Source organism: Acyrthosiphon pisum, chromosome A1 (genome assembly GCF_005508785.2).
Source record: "Acyrthosiphon pisum isolate AL4f chromosome A1, pea_aphid_22Mar2018_4r6ur, whole genome shotgun sequence".
In the NCBI taxonomy this organism is placed as follows: domain Eukaryota; kingdom Metazoa; phylum Arthropoda; class Insecta; order Hemiptera; family Aphididae; genus Acyrthosiphon; species Acyrthosiphon pisum.
Window position 1 is genome coordinate 37,615,959 of NC_042494.1, and position 22,353 is coordinate 37,638,311.

General features: G+C 26.7%; 1 protein-coding gene across 4 annotated transcripts in view; it reads right to left on the reverse strand.

The window, feature by feature from the left end:
• Positions 1 to 22,353, reverse strand: part of LOC100575587 (5-hydroxytryptamine receptor 1) — a 251,248-nt gene that overhangs the window by 58,464 nt on the left and 170,431 nt on the right. For all 4 annotated transcript variants that reach the window (XM_029487000.1, XM_029486998.1, XM_029486999.1 and 1 more), the window contains one exon: positions 18,746 to 19,255. In XM_029487000.1, coding sequence (XP_029342860.1) covers positions 18,746 to 19,255 — 510 coding nt within the window. The remainder of the gene's footprint in view (positions 1 to 18,745; positions 19,256 to 22,353) is intronic.

Sequence of the window (22,353 nt, forward strand, 5' to 3'; positions counted from 1 at the left end):
TTCACAACTTTTTTTTCTTGTTGGTGAGATGGGCATGTATAATATATGAATATTATGTAGAAAATAATCATACAACTTAAGTAAACTATTAAGATAACCAAAATAAAGGCCAAAGTTACATTAGTAATTACTATACTATTATTAGTTATTACTATTGAATATGTAAGTATTTCCGACTACAGAATTAATCATTATATTTATTTGAGTTGTGTTTAATAATTCTTCACGTAAATAATTTATTGTAAAAATTCTTTTAACAAAAATGTGTAGGTTAGGTACCTACTACAACATATAATATTGGACGCAATTAAAAAGACAATGTCTTTTGATGTTGTTAATTTTATTTTAAACCGTTGTGTACCATGTATATTTATTTTTATATGTTAATAATGGATATACATAGTCATTTAGATATAGATATATAATACATAGGTGATCATTATCTATACTGAGATAAAGTGTAATTCCCTAGACCATATATACTATTGGATAATTTACTTGACTTTAGTGTTTTGTATAAGTATAAGTTCGTATGACGATCTTGATAAAATTAGATTAGCATAACATAATATTTATGTTACCAAAACCAAATTATGATCTCCTCACTTAAAATTGTTCTAAAGGTTTTTCTTTTTTTTTGATATGATATTATATAGTATTATAGCTTATATAATACGATACAATTATCTAATAAAAAGCAAAGAAACGAAAAAAATTAAGTCTCGTATATGATGGCTAATACTTTCTTTAGCAGGCTAGTCAGTAATAATATAGACATGAATGTACTGCCGTATAACTAGCATTAATCTTACCCTTCACGACTTTTAACATATTTTAGTATATTCGATGGTGAATAGGGATACAAATGATTGTTCGGATTTTTTTGCATTTAATGTAATCAAACCAAAAGTTTTATTTAAGTTAAAAATGTTAACATTAGAATACCGGAGGGAATTAGTTTAAATATTTTACTTATTTTTTGGTTCCTCTTTTAAGGTTTTTTTTTTTTTTAAGTTAATGATTATTCCAAAAACTTTTGTCTTATTTTTTAACTTCTAAATAATAAATTGTATTTAAAGAATATTCGATATTTATACATTTAAAATATATTCAACTTCATAAAAAAAAAATAAAAAAGATAGTGATTGATTTCCGAAACGAGTTTAAATATAGTAAGTTTGATAATATTTTAAGAACTCTAGACGCTATTTTTTCACTCCAAAATAAATTAACAATAATGACAGTGGATCGAAAAAAAAATGTGTATAATGACTAATCAATTTAAATAATTACCCGACAGTGTAATGGGTTGGTAATTAGTTCATTTCCACAAATTACAATAAAAATAACAATACATTTATTGACATTTACAAATTATAATTAATGTACACAAGACCGTTCAGACAATCAGACGCGATACGAATTGGGAAGCACTTGAGATGTAGATCACAGTTCATCGTTACCTATATACTTTATTTAGATTATTTAAATGTCGCAAGATCTTGAATTTTTTCTATTTAGGAAGGTTCCTAGATATTAGATTTAGCAATGGGATATGATTTATTAGGTATGTGATTCATTTACATTCCCAAATTAGTTTCAAAAGAATTTTGTTTGAAATACAATATACTTATAATGTTTTAAAAATGTTATATTACGTAAGTTCTGTATTATTCTATTCGAACTACTTAGAATAAAACTGTTTATAAATTACTATAAAGCTTGGTTCAAAAGTATCTTGGTATTTGTTTTCGTTGTCGTGAAAATGTCAACTCGAAAGTAATGGCGTTACAGCAATACTAATATAATCTCTCAGCTTTAATAGCCAAATAATTTATTCGGAGCACTTTTACTGTCTGTACGGTGTAATAGCGTGTTACAGCCTGCAGGGATAAGTGTATATAGCAATCAAACATTCACGAGATATTCGGGAAAAACAATTGTTCCCAATTTAAAATTAATTATACACAGAATTTGTCCAATTAGGGAGAATTTTATTTATTCGAGATTGTTGTATCCAAACACCGCACACTTTTGATTTCAAATTTAAAACGACCAGTCGACGGAAACTGCGGAAAATCTGTTAAATTTTAATTCAACGATAAATCATTGCATATGAAAAAAGATTCTAAGCTTAGACAGTCTATCAGCCTATAAAATATTATCCTCTCAGAACTTAAAATGTTTAGACTAATCTTAAGCTATTCACACCGTTCTAAGGTTCGCGTTATTGACTTAGTTTGATGTAGGTATTTAATTATTACAATGATATGTGGTGTAATATTAATATTAAATATGAATGCGATATTAATGGTAAACATTAATAAAACTTACATTATTTCTAATAGAAAAGTAAATCACTAATAGTAATATAAATGAATTATAAAATATTCTTAGAAATAGATTGGTGGCACATCGTCTCCGCTTAGAATAGTTTTTCGTATTTATTGATTCTTCATTTAATTCATATTATTAAATTTAACATATCTATTAAAGTGACTTACTCAATGAAAAATGAATTATAAAATGTATGGTGATTGGTCCTGTATTTTATATAAAATGTGAGATATTTGGATTAAATGGTTTGTAATAACTGATATAGATATCAGGTTTTTATTTTAACCATTTTAATATAAAATTTTTTGGGAGTTTAGTATACAAATCTATAAATTATTTATTTCATATTATTTATCTTTTTTTAAAGTAAAATTAATTTGTATTTTCCGGAGGGTTCAATGCGTATACTAATCTGGTCGTATGCAATACGATAATAATTAGGTATAAAATAATATTAAAAAATGTACAAAGTAATAATCAAATAATTATATGATATAACAATGCTCTGTTTTGTTACATAAAATTAGTGTTGTGGAATATTTATTACTCCAATTTAGATTTTGTGGGTAGTCGGTAGGTACCTACTGAATTGGTTTATTTCTCTTGACAAGAATTATAAAAGTAGAATTTTAAACATGCAATGCTCACTTATCCATTGAAGGTGTTTTTATATGTTTTACATTACGGAATAGTTTATGCTACTTAAACTTCAATTTTAAGCAAAGATAAGATTACAATTTAAAAATTAAAATATTATATAATTTGTGGGAAATACAATTTACCCCGTTTTTTTTCTTTGATAATTTATTTATTCTAATTCTAATTTTTGGAATTTTAAATATACCTACTCAGAATACATTTTCAAATTCTTGAATTTTTCGTACTACTTAAATAATGACCTGTGTCGATACAAATTTCTGTTTTTTGAATGATAACACCTTACCCCCCTACCTTTTTATTGTATATAATTTAATGGATCATTTTTTGAAAGATTTAATGTACCTAATTCAAAATTTGAATGATTAATTTTTAGTTATTAAAATGTTTGTATTCAAGATAGTAGTCCTTAAAAAAAGAGGTGAGCATGCTTGGTGATTCACCCTATATAATAAATAATAATAATATTTTATTAATTCAATAGGCTTAACATATATTTTCTAAATACATGGCATATAACTAGTACTAGGTTAGTAAGTACTAAGTCCATACCGAGGAACTGACTGTAAAATGGTGTACGTGGTGTAAAAAACATAATATTAGCCTTAATAAAAAAAAGTCACCATGTATTTTTTATAAAGTAAAAATTGTTTGTATAAAAAAATTATGAGGAACCGTGTATTTTATTTACAAGCATTTTACCAAGAAAATTAAATGTTATCAATATATAAATTATTAAAAATTAAAATTAAATGGCTACAAATGACACAAAAAGAGCCAAAATATGTTTTGAATAATATAATGAATATGAATTCTAATATATGTATTTTGTGTTGATTTAAACTCTCTATAATTGTTTTTTCAAGAATTACATCAATAAAAACAACATTGATTTTGTCAAAAAAAAGTGACGTGTAAACATATTTCTGTTTTTTATATTAATTAAGAAAATTACCAGAAATTTCTTCTTTTTTATAACTGAAATTACCATGTAGATCAAATTCTACCAGTAAAGAGGAGTAGTAAAGAGTGAGGTACCCTTAAAATTGTATTCCAAATCATGGTGACAGACATAAAAAATAGGTAATGGTACCTTTATAAATAAATAAACACAAAGTTTCAAAAACAATATACATTTCCTTACTCTACTCAGAATCTAAAATAATATTGAATCAATTATTTCCGTACATTTAAAGACTTAAGACTTTAAGAACTTAAGATCGATGAAAATATATACGTAAGCAGGTGCTATATTTGTCAAGCTTTGAAGTGATGCAGGCTTGGATGCCCAAACACAATCCTATTATAATTAGAAACGTGTTAAGTGACTTATCATGTTAACATCAATCGGTAGAATAAATAATATTGATAACACATTCTACATTCTACCTTAAAGAAATAGTTTTTTGCATAGAAATGTATCAGCCGCACTTGAAATATACTCTTAAAATATAATTTAAATCATTTATAAGATAACAAGAACAATGTTCTTATTTGATTGTAATTAATTTAAGTTATGAAAAAGCTTTTTAAATATACTTTTCCACACGATTGTCATGTTATTATTATACTGGCATGGGTTTTAATGGTACCTACCTACATGTACTATTATACATACATGATTATAATAATACGTCATATTTGATATCTGTCATAGAAAACACATTCATTTTAGGTATTTCGAATTCAAAATCTATGTACTGTTGTTGCCTGAGCACTATAAAATTGTTTTTATTTATATACCTAATAATACATTTTTTTTTCGTAGCTAAGTCTAAACCAAACATATTTGATTTTAATTTTCCATGGGTACACTACTAGGACTACTGATGTAAATAATACTTTATATAACGGCTGTTAAAAATGTTTTTGGTTTTTTTTTTATTGTAAAAAAACTGCATGTCTGAAAAGTATCTGAAAGTATTAAGTCTGAATATCTGTGTTCAGTTTTTATAATTATTACACCAAACGACTGTCCAAGGTTATAGAGTCAGGAAAAATTGCAGACGCTCATAAAATATTAACGTTAACAATTTTATGACACTTTACGCTTCCTTCTTCGGATAAATTAACCTACACACGTGGGATGGAGCATAAAAAATATAATACATACTATCCCAGACTTTAGTCCAATAAACGAGTATATAGCTATCCCATATGGCACCAAGAAGAAATCAATATGATGACAATATGAAAAAAGAAAACGACAAAAATGATTAGACGAGCAAAAAAAAATATACTGAATTGTTCATCAAATATGCTCACCCCTATTTTTTTCCCGTTAATAATGAATTTGTTCAAATTCTGACTTTCGGAATTTTTAAATATCCCTAGGTATATGTACTTAAAAAACTTATTTTAAATTAATTGTTGATATGTTTCGTACTATTTAGAACACTTTACTGTGGCGATAGAAGCTAATGTTTTTCAAATAAGATCTCCTCCCATTTATTTGCTGTAAATTATTTACCAAAAATGTTTTTGAAAATGTCGATTTACATAATTCCAAATTAAAATGAGCAGCTTCTCAGTTATTTAAATTTTATAATAAAGATGGTTGTACAAAAATATAAAATAGACGTAATATTGGATCTAGTATTTGTTATACTTGGACAATTTTTACAAACTATGGTTTATGATAAATGAATACTAATCCACAAACTGTTCATATTATCATAGCCCCCATATCTTCCCAACAAATTATCATGGACCTATTATACATAGAAGAGGGAGGGTCCCCATTTGAAAAACAGAAGTATGTATCTCCACGTGACACTCCTTAAGTAGCACAAAACATCTTAAGAATTTGAAATATGGTCTAAACCAGGCGTGTCCAATCCGTGGCCAGCGGACCGAATCCATCCCGTGGAAGTATTCCAACCAACCCGTGAAAATTTCATAAAAATAAAAATGTATAGATGTAGGTAATATTAATAAAAATAAAATTTAAATTTAAAAAAAATATGTTATTTTAATAAGCTTTTAAGAATTATAAAATATCTTACAATTGTGTAGTTTCTAATCATAAAAACAAATTGTTAACTAGCGACTAGCGTGTAAATATTAAACAAAGATAATATTATATTTATTGTATTTATTATAATGAACAAAATAACCATGAAGTAAATTCGGCCCACAGTATAAATATGAATTTTAAATGTGCCCCCCAAGTTGAAAAAGGTTGGGCACTCCTGGTCTAAACGTAAATTGAAAATTCCGAAAATCAGATTTGAATAAATGTATTATTGAAAATAAATGGGGATGACCATGCTTGGAGAATCCCCGTGTATAAATATATCGGATAAAAATATCATAATCTTCTTAATATCATAAATATATGATAACAAATTTTATATTACTTAGTATTATATTACGATTTATACTGCAGGTATACAATTTAATATGCATTCCAATCAAACAATGTAGGTATAACCATAAATATGGTAGCTGTGTCAATTATTTAGTTCAAGTTTATTTTTACAGTAGGTATATAAATGCCTGTTAGTAAAAATTACCATGAAGAACTTGTATTGAAGAAAAATAATTTATTATTATTTCAAACATTTGTATTTCAATGGGTAAAATATATAATACATTAATCAATAAAAATATATGTGGGTATCTATCTTAATACTGATCTATTGGGTGTATTATAATAAATATATATATTTTTTGTTAATATTGTGTTTTACCTTTTTGATATTTACTACTGATATTTTTATTGATTGGTTTATTAATATTATTATTATTATTAAGGTCTATTTGTCCTATATCGTAGTATTTGTGTTTAAAAGTCTTAGGTACCTATACCGAGTAACCATATTTAATTATTTAAACTTCAAATAGTATTCAAATAATCAAATGTATGACTGCCTGAGAAAATTGGTTTTTAGTTTAAACATATATCTACTTTATTGTCTATTATAATATAGTAGTATATGTTAGCAGGTATGTATAAAAATATTTATAATAAAATATAATAAATAATTAAAGAAATTCATATTCTACTATCATGTCCGTGATTGTTTCTACCTATATTGAACCTAATTTGTGGAATATTACCTACTATTCATTTTTAGTTGCATTATTTCATTGTCTAATCATAATATTCAGATATTCAAAATAATCAAATTTACATGGTACAAAGTAAAACTGAAAAGTTCTTAGTAACAATATTTGATCATTATTATAATAATATACAGTTGATATTATGATATGCAAAACAATATTGCATACAAAATGTTATTAATTTCTTGTCAAAAATATTATAATGTATGACGCATGTATATTAAGACCACTAATAAAGTAGGCTAAAAAGCATTATTTGTACCAAAACAACCATGATATTCATACATCGTAACTATGACAACGAAAGACGTGACTAACGGGTGGACACAGCGGGAATAGAAAACTCACTGTACGTAGTTAGTGCAAAACATTAAACTCCAAATACAATAATATGTAAGTGTAATATTATTATATTAGTAAGTAATTTAAATCAACTTAAAAATCAAATTTTCAATAAATGGTGTATTTATGTAATATGTAGGCATACATTATAAACATTTTGCTGTAGCCATGTAAAATAATAAATATTTAACTTCACTAAAGTATTTTGACTTATGAAACATTAAACTATAACGCAGTTTATAGTATCGTTTATGGTCGAAAGAATAGAATTTGGCTGTATGCGTAATAAATAGGCGCAAACAATTATTAATTAGATTTATAAGGCATTTATAATATATATGTGTATACTCGCACTACACTGTTATAAAATATAAATATATATATATATATATATATATATTGGAACAAAAGTAGTATTATTATTTATCCCGTTGTAGTCCACCCTTCATGTCAATCAATTAATCATCGATCGTCAAAAGCTTTTGGAATTTCATCCCAAATTTATAGTCCATTGAGCAATTTTTGCAAAAACGATTCATGACACCCTTTCCAACATGCAAGACGGAAGCTCATACACGTAATTGATTTGTTTCTATTAAAAATATCGATTATTCTTAATTAACTTTTGTTTGTTATGAATAAAGTAAAATTAAAAATTAGCATAGATCCGTGCGTTGTTATTAATTACAATAAGTAATTAACAGTTGTAATAAGTAACAAGTAACAATATTAGTTGTTTTTATTTGTCTTTATCTGTTGTTAAAATTATTATTTAAGTTTAATTTGATTATCTGTATCCACTATTCATATGGAGTATTTTTTTAAACATATTAGAATATCACAATTTACTTATTTCTACTAATATTATAAGTTATCTATAGTATTTTAAAAAATACTTAACTATCCAATTTTAATAAATGTTTTTATCAGGAAATTGTATCTGTTTCTCCTTTAAATATATCATGAAAAACATTAAAACGTATAACTTGAGTACCTATCAGGAAAATGTTTTAGTTTTACACAGTAAAATAACCACTATATACAGCAAACCCATTAATAATTATTTAAATATATTCTTATAGTGATGTCAGTGTAATACATCCTAACTTAATCCGAAAAATATACCATTCTACTCTGTTCCTACTATATTATATATTATATAGGTATTCGTTAACCAAATTGGATTATTATATTCATATTTGTACTAGAAACATAAATCAAAGCGCCCTTAATCTGATTGTTTTATGGTCAACATATACTTTATACTGAATATGATAATCATATGTGTATGGATATTATAGATGTTGTTGCTCTGTCGGTAAATATATATTTATAACTAAATTTAATGTTGCAAATATCTTGTTGCAACAATTGTGGAAAGGGATTAGATAAGAACCATGGGTGTACATCTAATCTTCATTATGTCCGTAACTCAAATTAGGAAGACCTTATCATAATAACTTAGATATAATATTATATCATAAATTCATATACGTATAATTTTCTTACATGCATATACAGTATACACTGAATACTGAAAAAATGATTAAATAAATATTTGATTTTAGTGTTTAAGTACAATAATAATAATAATAATTTATGAAAAATATTTAAAACTTTATAGGCGTCCAAAATGAATAATACAAAATATTTATGTATTATACATTACTTCATTAATAACTTCATAATTTGTACACTAAAATAATCAACTAATATTATGTTTATTTATTTGGTTATATATTAAATACATGAGTATATGACATATTAGATTTTATTGTACATGTTGAATTAATATTGAATACTATTTATATGAATAGTGTGTCTTATAAATTACATCATCTGCCTATGTATACAACGATGTTTTTTCTAATTAACATAAAAAATTCTCAAATACATGTTAATAAAAACTTAAAACTTCATATGAATATAAAAACACTACACATTTGCCTCTATTTTAGAACATTGAAATATAAAATGTTCAAATCAAAAGTGTGGAAATCATAATTTAAAACGAACTATATAGGTCTTACATCTATACTCTTAAGGTACCTACTAATATGTAATGAAAAATAATTGTTTCTTTCTTTGTTTATTCTGGGTAGTCTCTGGAACTACTTAGCCAATTTAAAATTTTATTTACCATCAGAAGGCTACACTATGCCAATTGTCAAGGATCTATAGGAATTATTTTATCCCGATAAGCGTCCCTTAATTTTTTTTAATGAAAAATTGAGAACTTTTTTTAGAAATAATAATAATAATAATATATTTTTGTTTACTATAGGGTTGCTATTGGTTACAAAAAATAAAATTGTTATGATTGAATATAGTTTTGGGACCTGTATTTAATATTTGGTGAAAACCATCACAAATATTGTGACTAACTACCAAACACTGTTATGACTGTGTTTAAAATCTTTAATAGAGATTAAGATGGGATAAATCCACGGATATCTGTCACGGAAGTTTTGAACATCACTGTGCCGGGTATAAAGTTACAAATTGAACACAAATTTTTAATTGTAATATATTGTTGGTATTTTTAACGGGTAACGAAGTGCATGAAATGAGTTAGTAATATATAAGTACAAAGTTAAAATACTAAATTCATCAATATGAATAAATAATATAAAATATAATATAAATATTCATTTAATAGAGATTTAACTAACGTGTGGTCTTAAAACCAGACTTAAGCTATTTCAGATTCATTGAAATTCAAAATAAACTAATTTGAAGTTACCGAACCTAGTTTGTGAATTAATTAGGTATACCTAATTTATCTCTATATTTTCACATTTAATAGATTTATTCATACCAGAATATATACACATATACTAAAGTATATCATGTAATACAATTTATCGCATTATATTTATGTTAATAAGTGACTTGCAATCAACTTGATTAAATATCTACCAGTAAAATTATTCAAAATATGTGTGTGATTATTAAAATTAAAAATATATATACACTTTAATATGCAGTAAAATTAAAATATATGAATCTACTAGAGTTTTGAAATGTTCTGTTGTGACATTCAACTACTGCAACGTAGACTAAGGAGAAAAAAAAGAAAAGGTGGTAAACGTGTACAAGAATATTTTATTAGTATTTGTAAAGGACTATTAAAAAATATTCATGAAAAATTAGGGAAATTATAATAAGGGTAAAATACATAAAAAAAAAGAGTATAATAATTATTACTACACAAATTATTGTGGTTTAGGAGATTTTTAAATAAATACTTGAAGGAAATAGTATTTTTATTGTTTTTTAAATTTGTAAATAATTTAATTTAAAATAATAACTTACAATTACTTTATATTTTAAACAGTCCCCGAGGATTTGAATATATAAAGTTTTTAAATAATATGGTTTTCTTGCTCTACCATTATATATGACTTGTTTTAAATTAAATTGAACGTAGTAGTTCTTTTTCTCAATTTATCTTAAATATACCTAAACGTGTAACAATATGGACTTAGTAGCTATTCATCAATAATTATTGTTTATAAAGCATTACTTGAAATACAAAACGTGAAAAGAGTTGGATAATATTAATTTAATATAAATAAATATTTCATTTTGTTTTATAAAATAATCTATATTAACTATTGATTATAAAAATTAAAAGAAGAAAAAAATAATCATATTATAGAATAAAATCAAAATCATATAGTATATAGCTTACTATTTTATAGTTTATTTATAACGATCATATTATAGGTTCTGATATATTATATATTACTTATTGTTCTAAGTGCTAAAATAAAAGGTTGAAAAATGCATATGTTATTCAAAATTTGTCTGAAACCTTTTACTTTATTTTTAGCTTTCTTCAATTAAAATTATCCATATTGAATAGAATATTTTCATGACAGTTTATATTGGTTAGGTGAGTACATATTACTTACATTTTAAATTACCACTATATTATGATTTATTACAAGTATTCTTTTTTCAAGATAGACCAACACAATTTGAATATTTTATAGCATAATACCTACATAGGTTTTAACCATTCATTGTAAACTAATTGCTTAGGATTATATAGTTTCTGATCAGTTCGACGAATTTAAGTTTCAGATCTGGATTAAGTAAAGGGGATTTTTTTTCTTCATCTAACATACTTGCAATATAGGAATTTTGATGTGTTCAATTTCTAACGTACCGATTGATCTAGAGATGATTTTTATCTTAATAAGTTTATTCATAAAATATATCTTAACTATAAGTAATAATCAGAGTAGGATAATATTAATTCGATAATATTGGATCATGCATTACTCTTAGTATGTACTTAATAGTTTATCTATAAAAATACGAATAATGAAATAAGTGACCAATATAAAATACAACCTACAGGTTTACATGTATAAAATATATTACAATACTTTTGGGATAAATTTGGCTTATTGGCATACGTGAAATGTGAAATATTTTTTTGAAAATTTGTTTCCAAAATTAATGACGGAATCTTGAAACGTATTTTATTTTTACATCAGCATCACATCTATATAGCGCACCGAAAACGTTGTTATTTAACATCTTAAAAGCTTTTTAAATTTCTACTGAACGGTGAACATCATAGACAGTATTGTTATTGTTTCCAGTGTGGTTCAATTGAAGTTTTTTCGAACAGAACTTATCGGTACTTGCAGCGCGCAGAAAAAAGTACATAATGTATTGTCAAATACTGATTATATTTTAATTATATATTTATATACAGTCTAAAATGGTTATAATATTTAACTTTGTTGCATTAACAGTTAAAAATTATATTTTTAATCGGTATAATAAGCATGTTACACTATAACAACTTAAATAAGTAACTTATTTTCATAATTTTAATTTTGAAATGTCATATTTTTTTTTATTATTTAAGCCAGTGCTTCTCAAATCAGAAGCCTTGAGTTTATAACTGAAAGCCCTTGATATATTTGGATATATGTATTTATTTTATTTTAACTATTTTCTTAAGGTCTTAACCTATAGTTATTTTTGACAATCAAAATTAAATGACCGGTGTTATTATTTCATTGAAGGCGTTTATTTCACTTACACTTTATCGGATTTATATTAGTATAGTTACTTATAGTTAAAAAAAAATCCACAAAATTCACATATATTATTATGTTATGTATACCTATTGTATATTGTATAATATGTATGTACCAATACATAATTATTTTGTATTATCTTAAATGTATTATCTTAAAAATCATTGGCAGGTATATATTTATAAGAACAATTAATTACCACTTTCTATTAAAATGTAATTGTATGCTAAATTCTAAAGTTTGTCTCAATACCTATTATATAGAAAATGTGTGGATTAGATTTTTTTTTATAATAAATGTGAGTTTATTAAATATAAATTCATCAAATGCATAGCCCGTTAAAAATAAATCGATGCAAAATATGGCAGAAATGTATAGGAGATAGAAAAAAAATACACGATATTAAAGTCGTAGATGAAAATATACTGAAAAATAATACAAGTATGAAATATTAGGTTTATGTTATCTTGATTTCCTTAATAGTACCTAATATGTATTTAAAGGTTACTTTTATCGTACATATACGTATTATATTCCTTGGGATTCTTATTATATTGATTTATGGAAATATCTATCAACTACTTAGGTATAGACCGAAGGTTTGTATATTTTCCATCAATCAACTACTTATGAAATTTATTTATTTATTTATATATACATATATTTTAGTTTTCGAATATAAAATCGAAAATCCATACCTGACTCAAAATAATACAATAACTATTATGGACGATGATAGATATGAGTTCGATAGGCATTACTCATTACTGTTAAACAAAAATAATTCTAAATTTAATTAATTAAAATTATAATATGTTAAAAATTATTTTGTAGCAATAAGTATTCATTTTAGAAGCGGCGTTATTAATTATTGTACACAAGATTTTTAATATTATTTAGTGGTCTAAATGTAAAAATGCATCGTCTATGATTATAACTTATTAGGTATGGGTAGAAACTATTGTAAGCCAAACATACAAGTATAATGTATATTGTATATGGTACATAATATAGACCGGTCTTGCTCATGATTTATAACCACCGACACGCCTGTATGCACTTAAATCCAATGAAACGAAATGGGTCTTTAAAAGTAAAAATATACGTTTCAGACAACATTATGGTATTATGACAATATAGGTAGGTACTCATAACTCATAAGACTTGATTGTGATTGAGTTGTATATGTTTTTGTAACCCATCGTTGTAGGTATCTAGCTAACTAATGAACTGTAGGTACTATATAAGATTACCAGAACACTTACAGAAGTATATTTCCTGGTATCGTTGAGTAGGCTACGTATACTTACCGCATCGTTGCAGTAGATTTTCTCCGGCCAGTAAAGAGATTACTTAATGTTTTGTACAAAAAATAAGCATTGTAAATACTTTTAAAATTCCCGTTGACGTATTATTTCTAAGGGGTTTCAGTATAAACTAGAAAGTGTACTGACAAGTTCAGTTAGAGGAAAAAATCAAAAAAATGTAAAAAAAGGATTTTATTTGAGCGCTTGCGCCTCGCACAAAAGCAATAGCTATAGTAGCTATAGGTCGTTGTTTTACCACCACGGGAGGGCACACAAGTTATTTTCGCATATAGCAATAACATTTTATGCCAAAAATGGGAATGGGAACCTAAGGGTTGGAAATCTGACGAAATGGCTATTTTACGCTCAGGTAAATAAAATTTCCTATTTCGGGACGAGTCAAATGGTTTGTATTTATCAGACGCCACTGTCCTTGACAATAAAATGGACGACATTTCATTTCCATCGCCATCGTTGTTATAATCATAATAATATTGCCATTATTGTGCTTTTCAGTACCGATAAATATCTATCATAAAATGTAATCGTTGGTCGTGTGGGATGAAAATACCAAACACAAATATATATATTTATATTATATAGAGACAGAGTTTTATAAAATATTAAAATGTAAGAAAGGAAAAAAATAGTCATTCTTAAACACGTTGCCATATGCAATACTCATCAATAATACAATTTTATTTTGATGACTTACACTTAAACCCATCACTATTATTTTATGTTTATCATACTATCTTAAATTGATTTGAGCCATGATTCGTGAACGATTATAATATTACAACGTTTTCCTAGTTGAAATTTAATTTTGTTTGTACATTCTAATTTTTAAAACTATGCAATTTATAAGGATATTATGTTGGAAAAATCATATTAAATAATTTTAATTAGTTCAACCATTTTATTAATTCTGTAAAATCATTACTTCAATACAATAAATTAAGTTTACACTGCTTATTTTAATAATATTCAGAATATCCTATGAACAATTTTAAATTTTAAATGGTGTAAAAATAAATGTATTATACAACAATATTGTTTTGCTTACTAAAATTGCCGAGTGTTTTGTAATTTGTGGGTAAACTCAACATTTTTAATTGTGTTTATTTAAAACTACGTATCTATATGTACATTACCAAAACGTTTCATTAAATAAACCAGTTTAATGGGTATTGCAGACACAGTGACATTAAGGATGTTAAAAACGTTTGCACCGTTAAATTTAGGTAAAAGCAAAAGGTGTACGATAAGTTAATGACATTAAAATCAAATAAGTTTAACCAAATTATAAGAGTTAATTTTTACCAAGATAAATTCAGAATTTTGGACGTTCCTTTGTCATGCAACATTAATATAAACATGAATATAGGTGTTATGGTAAATAACTATAGTCCCCCTCTAAATAATAATTTAAATGAAATTGTTGTTACATAACAAGTATAGTAGTTTTTTGATAAGTTTGATGTGTACACTGAAATATAGATTTAGTTGATCAGGAATATATAATTATATTGTAGATTCTATAACTTATAAGTAATTGTTATCTATTCTATTAGATTATTATACGTTATTCGATATTTGTTTATCTTGTATTTGGTTTTGAAGGAATGGTATAAATCTCATGTGGCACACGTAGTGTAATAAATTATTATTAGAATAGAAAAATGTATAACACGAACGTGAGTGTTGATTTTCGATTGGTTGCATGTGTCGAACTAATACATTTTAGTTCATGACAAAAATAACGTAATGACATTAAGAACGAATGTGAAAAATTGTTCGGCGAATGTAAACAGAAAACGTACCTACTATAAGTTTAATGTTTAAAACCCGTAGCACTGAGTGCAGACCATCCGAGGCGGGCGCCGGGCAGCTTATTTGACGCACAAAAACCATATTGTGGGTTGGATCACATTTATGCCGCCGCCGATGTTTTAACAGTGGTAAGGCGGAAAAAAGTGTGTATACGGATAGTGCGTGGGATTGAGGATGGGTATATAGTATAAGGGGGGTGAGGATTTCCGCCATAAGAAACATTCATCAATTTTAAGGGCTGTCAATAGTTGTATTCATTGAGGCTCCTGGCGTGCAACAATAACAACCACAACCACAACCACAACCGTAACCGCAACCGCGACCATAACAACATCAACAACAACGTCATAACGACACACTCCCACGTATTCTTTGCCCTACAACACATCCGTCCAGATCGATAATCGAATAAAATACAATATAAATATCGGAAAATTGCAATATTATTTTCTCTCACCGCGGATATCTACACAATATACTAAACGTGTGTTCGATACTTCGATACGTATGCAGTGTATATTAATTTGTTGTTTAGATTGAAAGAATAAAAACTTGATCTCATATACAATGATAGCTGTAAAGGTGTCGGAATCGATCGTTTTGGTTTTCTCCTGTTTGTTTTCAATCCTGTTAACTCCGACCTGCTGCTGCTGGTCTATACAGTGTAACATGCAGGCATGGCGGTATAGTTTTTTCTAGTATAAAATATGTATATATTGAGGTGTGTGTGTGTGTGTGTGTGTGTGTGTGTGTGTGTGTGTGTGTGTGTGTGTGTGTGTGCAAAATATGGGGAAACACTGAAGTTGAGGATAATGGGAATAAGAAGAAAAAATATATCAACTCTTTGTACCTATGTTTTATTCGCTAGAGAACACTCGTGCAGTCAGTTTACAAAGGACACCACCGCTGTCACCTATATGTTTGTCGTTTGAAAGAGGACAAAAAATATGTATTTATTTGTGTTTACATCTCGGAAACGCCAAGAAAATATTCTTGTTGTGTAAACACACGATTGAAAACGTCGTTTATAATATAATACATTCAAAGTTGTCTCAGCGGAAAAGACCTGAATGTTTTTCGTATGACGAAGATTATTTTGACTTGCAGTCATCTGTGATAATAATGTGTATGAACATGGTTTAAATACATATTTTATCTCAGATAAAAATGTGTATAAAAAAAATGTATAGTACATTAATAATATTTAGGAATATAAATTATAGGTGGACAGCCAAATTGAAAGTTTTTAAATATTGAAAATATTGGAGTTGGATATGATTTAATAAAAATGATTCTCTTAAAGGACATATATAAGTATGAATAATAATTATATTATAATAGGTTCGTAATATAAAAGTCTAGCTATTAATCTATTATACATTGTTAAGCAGTAGGTACCTCAATACTAAATATACCATATAGGTTTTAATTATCCTCATTATAGTCTTCAGTTTTTCACTATTAACTAATGAAACATTAAACAATATAATTTAATATAAGTTTAAAAATAAATATAAAGCTAAATAGACAAACAATTGATATGCTAATGAAACCTTAACATCGACTAAGTATATGATATAGCAATAGTAGTTGAAAATAATAAAGAATTATAAAGAATGTCTGGAATAATGGAAGAAATTATGTTTATTGAACTAAATAATAATAATAATAAAAAAAATAAATTTATAAAATTTAATACTGTAGAAACTTAAAACATTCCAACCGCCATTATTATTTAAGTACACATACAGGTTACAAAATAATTAAATTCATTTTCAGTTTGATATGCGTTATACATTGATTGAATGGCTATTAATACTGGTCTACGTATTCGATACATCAGTATAAACTTATAAGTTACAAATATATAACAGTTAGGAGTTCTATAGGAAATAATATTATAATATAATTGATTTATTTTTGTCAATTAAACCACCTATTAGTTGAGATTAATACCATCTTACTAATATAAAAATAAGTTACCAATAGCAATATAAATATATAATTAAATATCCTTTGAAATATAGGCGATAGACCATCTCCTCTTAGAGTTGTTTTTCATTGAACTCAAATTTAAAACATCATCCGTTACAGTGTCTTATTCAATAACGAATAACTCGACACCTACTATATAGCGGTGCGAGTTTTCCGGCTTTATTTTATATCGATTTTTACCGTTTGGATAAAATACTATGCTATGCATATTGAAGTAGTATAATGTAAAATGTTTATGGAAAACCCCTATTAAATATTTAAATGATCGAATGGTTACACGTGTGTAATACAGTAGGTAGGTACGCATATTATAGCGTAGTTCCTATATCATAATGTGCTAAGCACTTTATAGTTTTTGTTTGAAATCAAATGTTGAATACTATTATATGCAAGCTAGAAGTATAGCTAAAAGTAAAGCTGTGTTCATTTAAGGCTTTTTCTACGACTTGAGAACTGCAAGGAATATGTAGTAATTAGTTTCAAGTCAAATGCTGCAAGTGCATTTAACATATGTAAAGTATAATACAAATATAGTACTTGTTCTGTTACAAGCTTTTCGCAGTTGACTAGCGAATAAGAGGGGGTAGGACATTGAACCAAACAAACCCTGATGGTCGAGATGTATAAAACCATACTACGCGTATACATCGTGCAAATGTGCAATAATAGTTTATTTCTATCCTTTTTTTAATTCAAAACTCCAAATGACATTAAAATATTATGTACCTAAAATTATATCATGTTTTAGCAATACAATTATCAAAAATATAAATTAGTGAAAAATAATTTTTAAAAACGCGTATGTCTCAAGCGACCCTCAGAAGATGTGAAAACATATTATATATGAGCTTAAAAACATAGGTAGTTTTATTATGACTCATATATTATATAAAAGTTACGAACAAATTTAATTAAAAACCACATCGAATTAGATTTACGCAAATTGTGAGGAACATATTATTTTAGAAGAATAATGGTGTGATAATGGACGTATTATAGATAGACAAATGAAGCCGATGTTTTAAAATTCCTGGTGCTAAAAACTTGAGTCATCAGATCGTGATGCTTTGCAACAATAACAACAACAACAACAACAACATTAATAATAAATAACAACGATGGAATCATTTTGCAAACACTTACCGTGGTGACGGTGCTGGCGCTGCTGCTGGCCCGGTGACCGTGTTGGCCACGTTCCGGCGCGGTGGCGGCGATTTTCGACTCGACCGGGCCAACGCCGTTCTTGACGCTAATCTCCAGGTAACAGTGGCTGTTTTCCAGGTGGCTCTGCGCCCGCCGTTCCTCCAGCACAATCTTGCGGGCGGCCCGGAAGATCTTGTAGTACACCGTGATCATGACGGTCAGTGGTATGTAAAACGACCCTAGTGTCGCGTATATCTGGTAACCGAAGTTCTGGCACACGGTGCAGTGCGGTACCCCGTCCACCGTCGAGTGCTCATTGCCCAGTATGAGCACCGGCGGCAGGCTAATACACGCCGCACCTAGCCATACTAGCGACACACATACCAGCATCCGTCGAGGAGTCCGCTTCACGCCGTACTCGAGCGGCTTGGTGATGGCGTAGTACCTGTCCACGCTGATCATGCACAGGTTCAATATGGACGCGGTACAAGACAGTACGTCGAATGACACCTGAAACACCACAAGAAGACGTTTTTGTTATCACCGTAGGTATAGTAATATAACAGGTTTGGCCAGCGAGAAGAGACTCGCGAGCCACTAAATATATTAATAAAAATGGAAGAGCCAAGATGTAAAAAAAAAAAAGCTGCAAAGTACTATAATATACTAGTTTCAGAGCAATAATACGTATTTCCCTGTATATTTTAAGGATTAAACTTTACAGGACAACGTTAACTTTATTCACTATGGTTTACTTAAAAAAATAAAAATAATGACTTCAAAGTAAATATTTACACACCACACCATGCCTTATTCTGCGTATCAAACCGTATGAAAACAAAAATATTTCATACGATTTTAATAGGTGTCTATGTATTGAAAATAAGTTAATTGAGGTTAATAGCTTTTGAGTATCAAAACAAAACTTTAAAGTTGACACACAGAAATATGTGAAATTGTAAAAACATGTCACTAGTTCTATTAGAAATGTATTAGTCTTTTCATATTTTTTTTTTTCAAGAATTATCCATTACATAATTTTATGTTTTTTAAATTAATTAAATATGATTTTGTACAATTTAGAGGCAGGTGTTATTAAATACCTAGTCATATTACTTGAATTAAATTTTGTGTCTTGAAAACAATAGTATTATTTCCATGTATTTCTAGAAAGGAGTCACAGTAATGAGATAACAATGTTAATCGAGATTTAATAAGTTTTAAAAAATAAAATTGAATAAATAGATACGTTTTGGAATTATTTCTATACTTATATCTATAAATAATCGTAATTGATTTTTCATTAAATTCATGTTAGATTTCAATCAATTTTTTCATTTGTTTGTATTTTATATTTTCTTAGAAGTAAAATCATAATAAATAGGTACCCTTAAACTGTAACTTTTGTTATTCCTATTTATTTCACTGTTCAGAATTAAAAATATTCTATTGCTAATTTATAATAAAAAAGGTGAGCAAATGGGTGTTACTCTGCTGTACAGTAGACTACAAGTGGGTCACTGTAATGGATTGTATTAAATTTGAATTCAATGAAATATCATTGTATAAGAAAAAAGATTCTTATCGATGATAATATTATTAAGTATATATGATGAATGATGATATTATTCTGAATAAAGTAATTTATATATACCTAACCTATTTAGGTGGAATCTTGTTTTAAATGTTCAATCCTTAGCTATAAAAGTTGAAAATTTTATAAATTATTAACTATAAAATAATTATTAAATTTTAAATATAATGAAATATTTTGTCAAAAATTGAACTTTAAGTGCTTATAAAAAAATTACGCCTACCTATATATTTTTAATATTTTTCAACTGCAATTGTAACAATGTATCAGGAGCCTTGTATTACATTTTTACGATTTTTTACCCAACAAAAAACATTTTATTGACAATTAAAGAAAAAAAAAAGTGGGTAAGTGGATGTCGCTCCGCTGTACAGTAGGTGATAAGTAGATCACTGTATAATGGATAGTATTAAATTTGAATTCAATGATATAATATCACTGTATAAGAAAAACGATTCTGAGCGGAGACGGTATGTCAGTCTAGGTATAAAATATATAATTACTTATCTATGGTATTAAAAAAAAAAAATTGACCAATAATAGGTATCTATAATAAATTCCAAATTAATCATATCACAATATTCATTAGGTACTTATAACTCGTTAAACATCAACAACGAATCGTGGTACTATTATAGATATATAATAGTATACTTTAGAAGTTTCAAGTACCCACGAATAATATTATACAATCACAACAAAACAACTAAATTAGTTATTTCAGGTTTTTTAATATGTAATTTCATCCAAATTTGAGCTTAAAATGACTATAAAAATAAACTTTGCTTATGTATTTTTTAGATTTTTTGGTAACAGCATTAACTACTTACGTGGAATCTTGTTTTGAATTTTCAATCCTTAGATATAAAAGTTGAACATTTTATAAATTTTTAACTACCAAATAATTATTCAATTTTAAATTTGATAATTTTTTTCAAAATTCGATCATTAAATTCTTATAAAAAAAATGGTGCCTATGTATTTTTAATATTTTTTAACTGCTATTGTAACAGTATATCAGGAGCCTTGTATTAACTTTTTACACTTTTTGACCCAACAGATAAAACTTTATTGATATTTATAGAAAAAAAAACTAAAAAAATTGAAAACTTATGAGACTACTAAAGGTAAACAAATTTATGAGGAATTTTGTATTACATTTTCAAATCTTGGATTTAAAAAGAAAATTTTTCATGAATTTCTAACTAAATATAATTTGCAAATTTTCGTCATTTTTACGTATTTTGTCAATATTTTAACTTTAGATGCTTATAAAAAAAATTGTGATTATGGATTTTTAATTTTTTTTTGTCTGCCTTTGAAATAACATAGTAGGAACCTTCTATTACATTTTCAAGCTTTTTTAACCGACAAATACATTTTTATTGATTATATTTATAGAAAAAAAAAACTAAAAAAAATGGAAACTGCAAATGTCCGTAAACAGCTCAAAATAAATCAAAATATTTGAAAAATGTTATGGTGTGTTGAAAATGCTAATATAAACATTCAGTCAAAATTTTATGTGCCTACGGTCATTTGTTTTGGAGTTGTACCAAAAACCAAAATCGATTTTCTCGAAAACAGATTTTACGTAAAAATTCCCATTTTTTCCTTAATTTTTCTTTTGTTTTTCACGGCGCTTTTGAAAACTACTGGGCATTTTTTTACTTTTGATCCCCCAAAGCACCAACAAGATTCACTTTCCTATTAGAAAAGGTACTGTTGAAGAAAATCGAAGCACTTTTATTGTCCTAAAAGGTGATGACAGGCACAGAAAAAAAAATACATTCATCGTTCCACTCAGAATCTAAAACTAAAAAAAATTAAAACTAACAATGTCCGTAAACAGCTCGAAAATAGTCAAATTATTATCAAAATTGTATTGTAAATATAAAATGAAAATATAAACAATCAGTGAAGATTTCAATTATCTATGGTAATTTGTTTTTGAGTTACACCAAAAACCAAAATCGAATATTTTGTCGAAAACGTGATTTTGCGTAAAAATTCC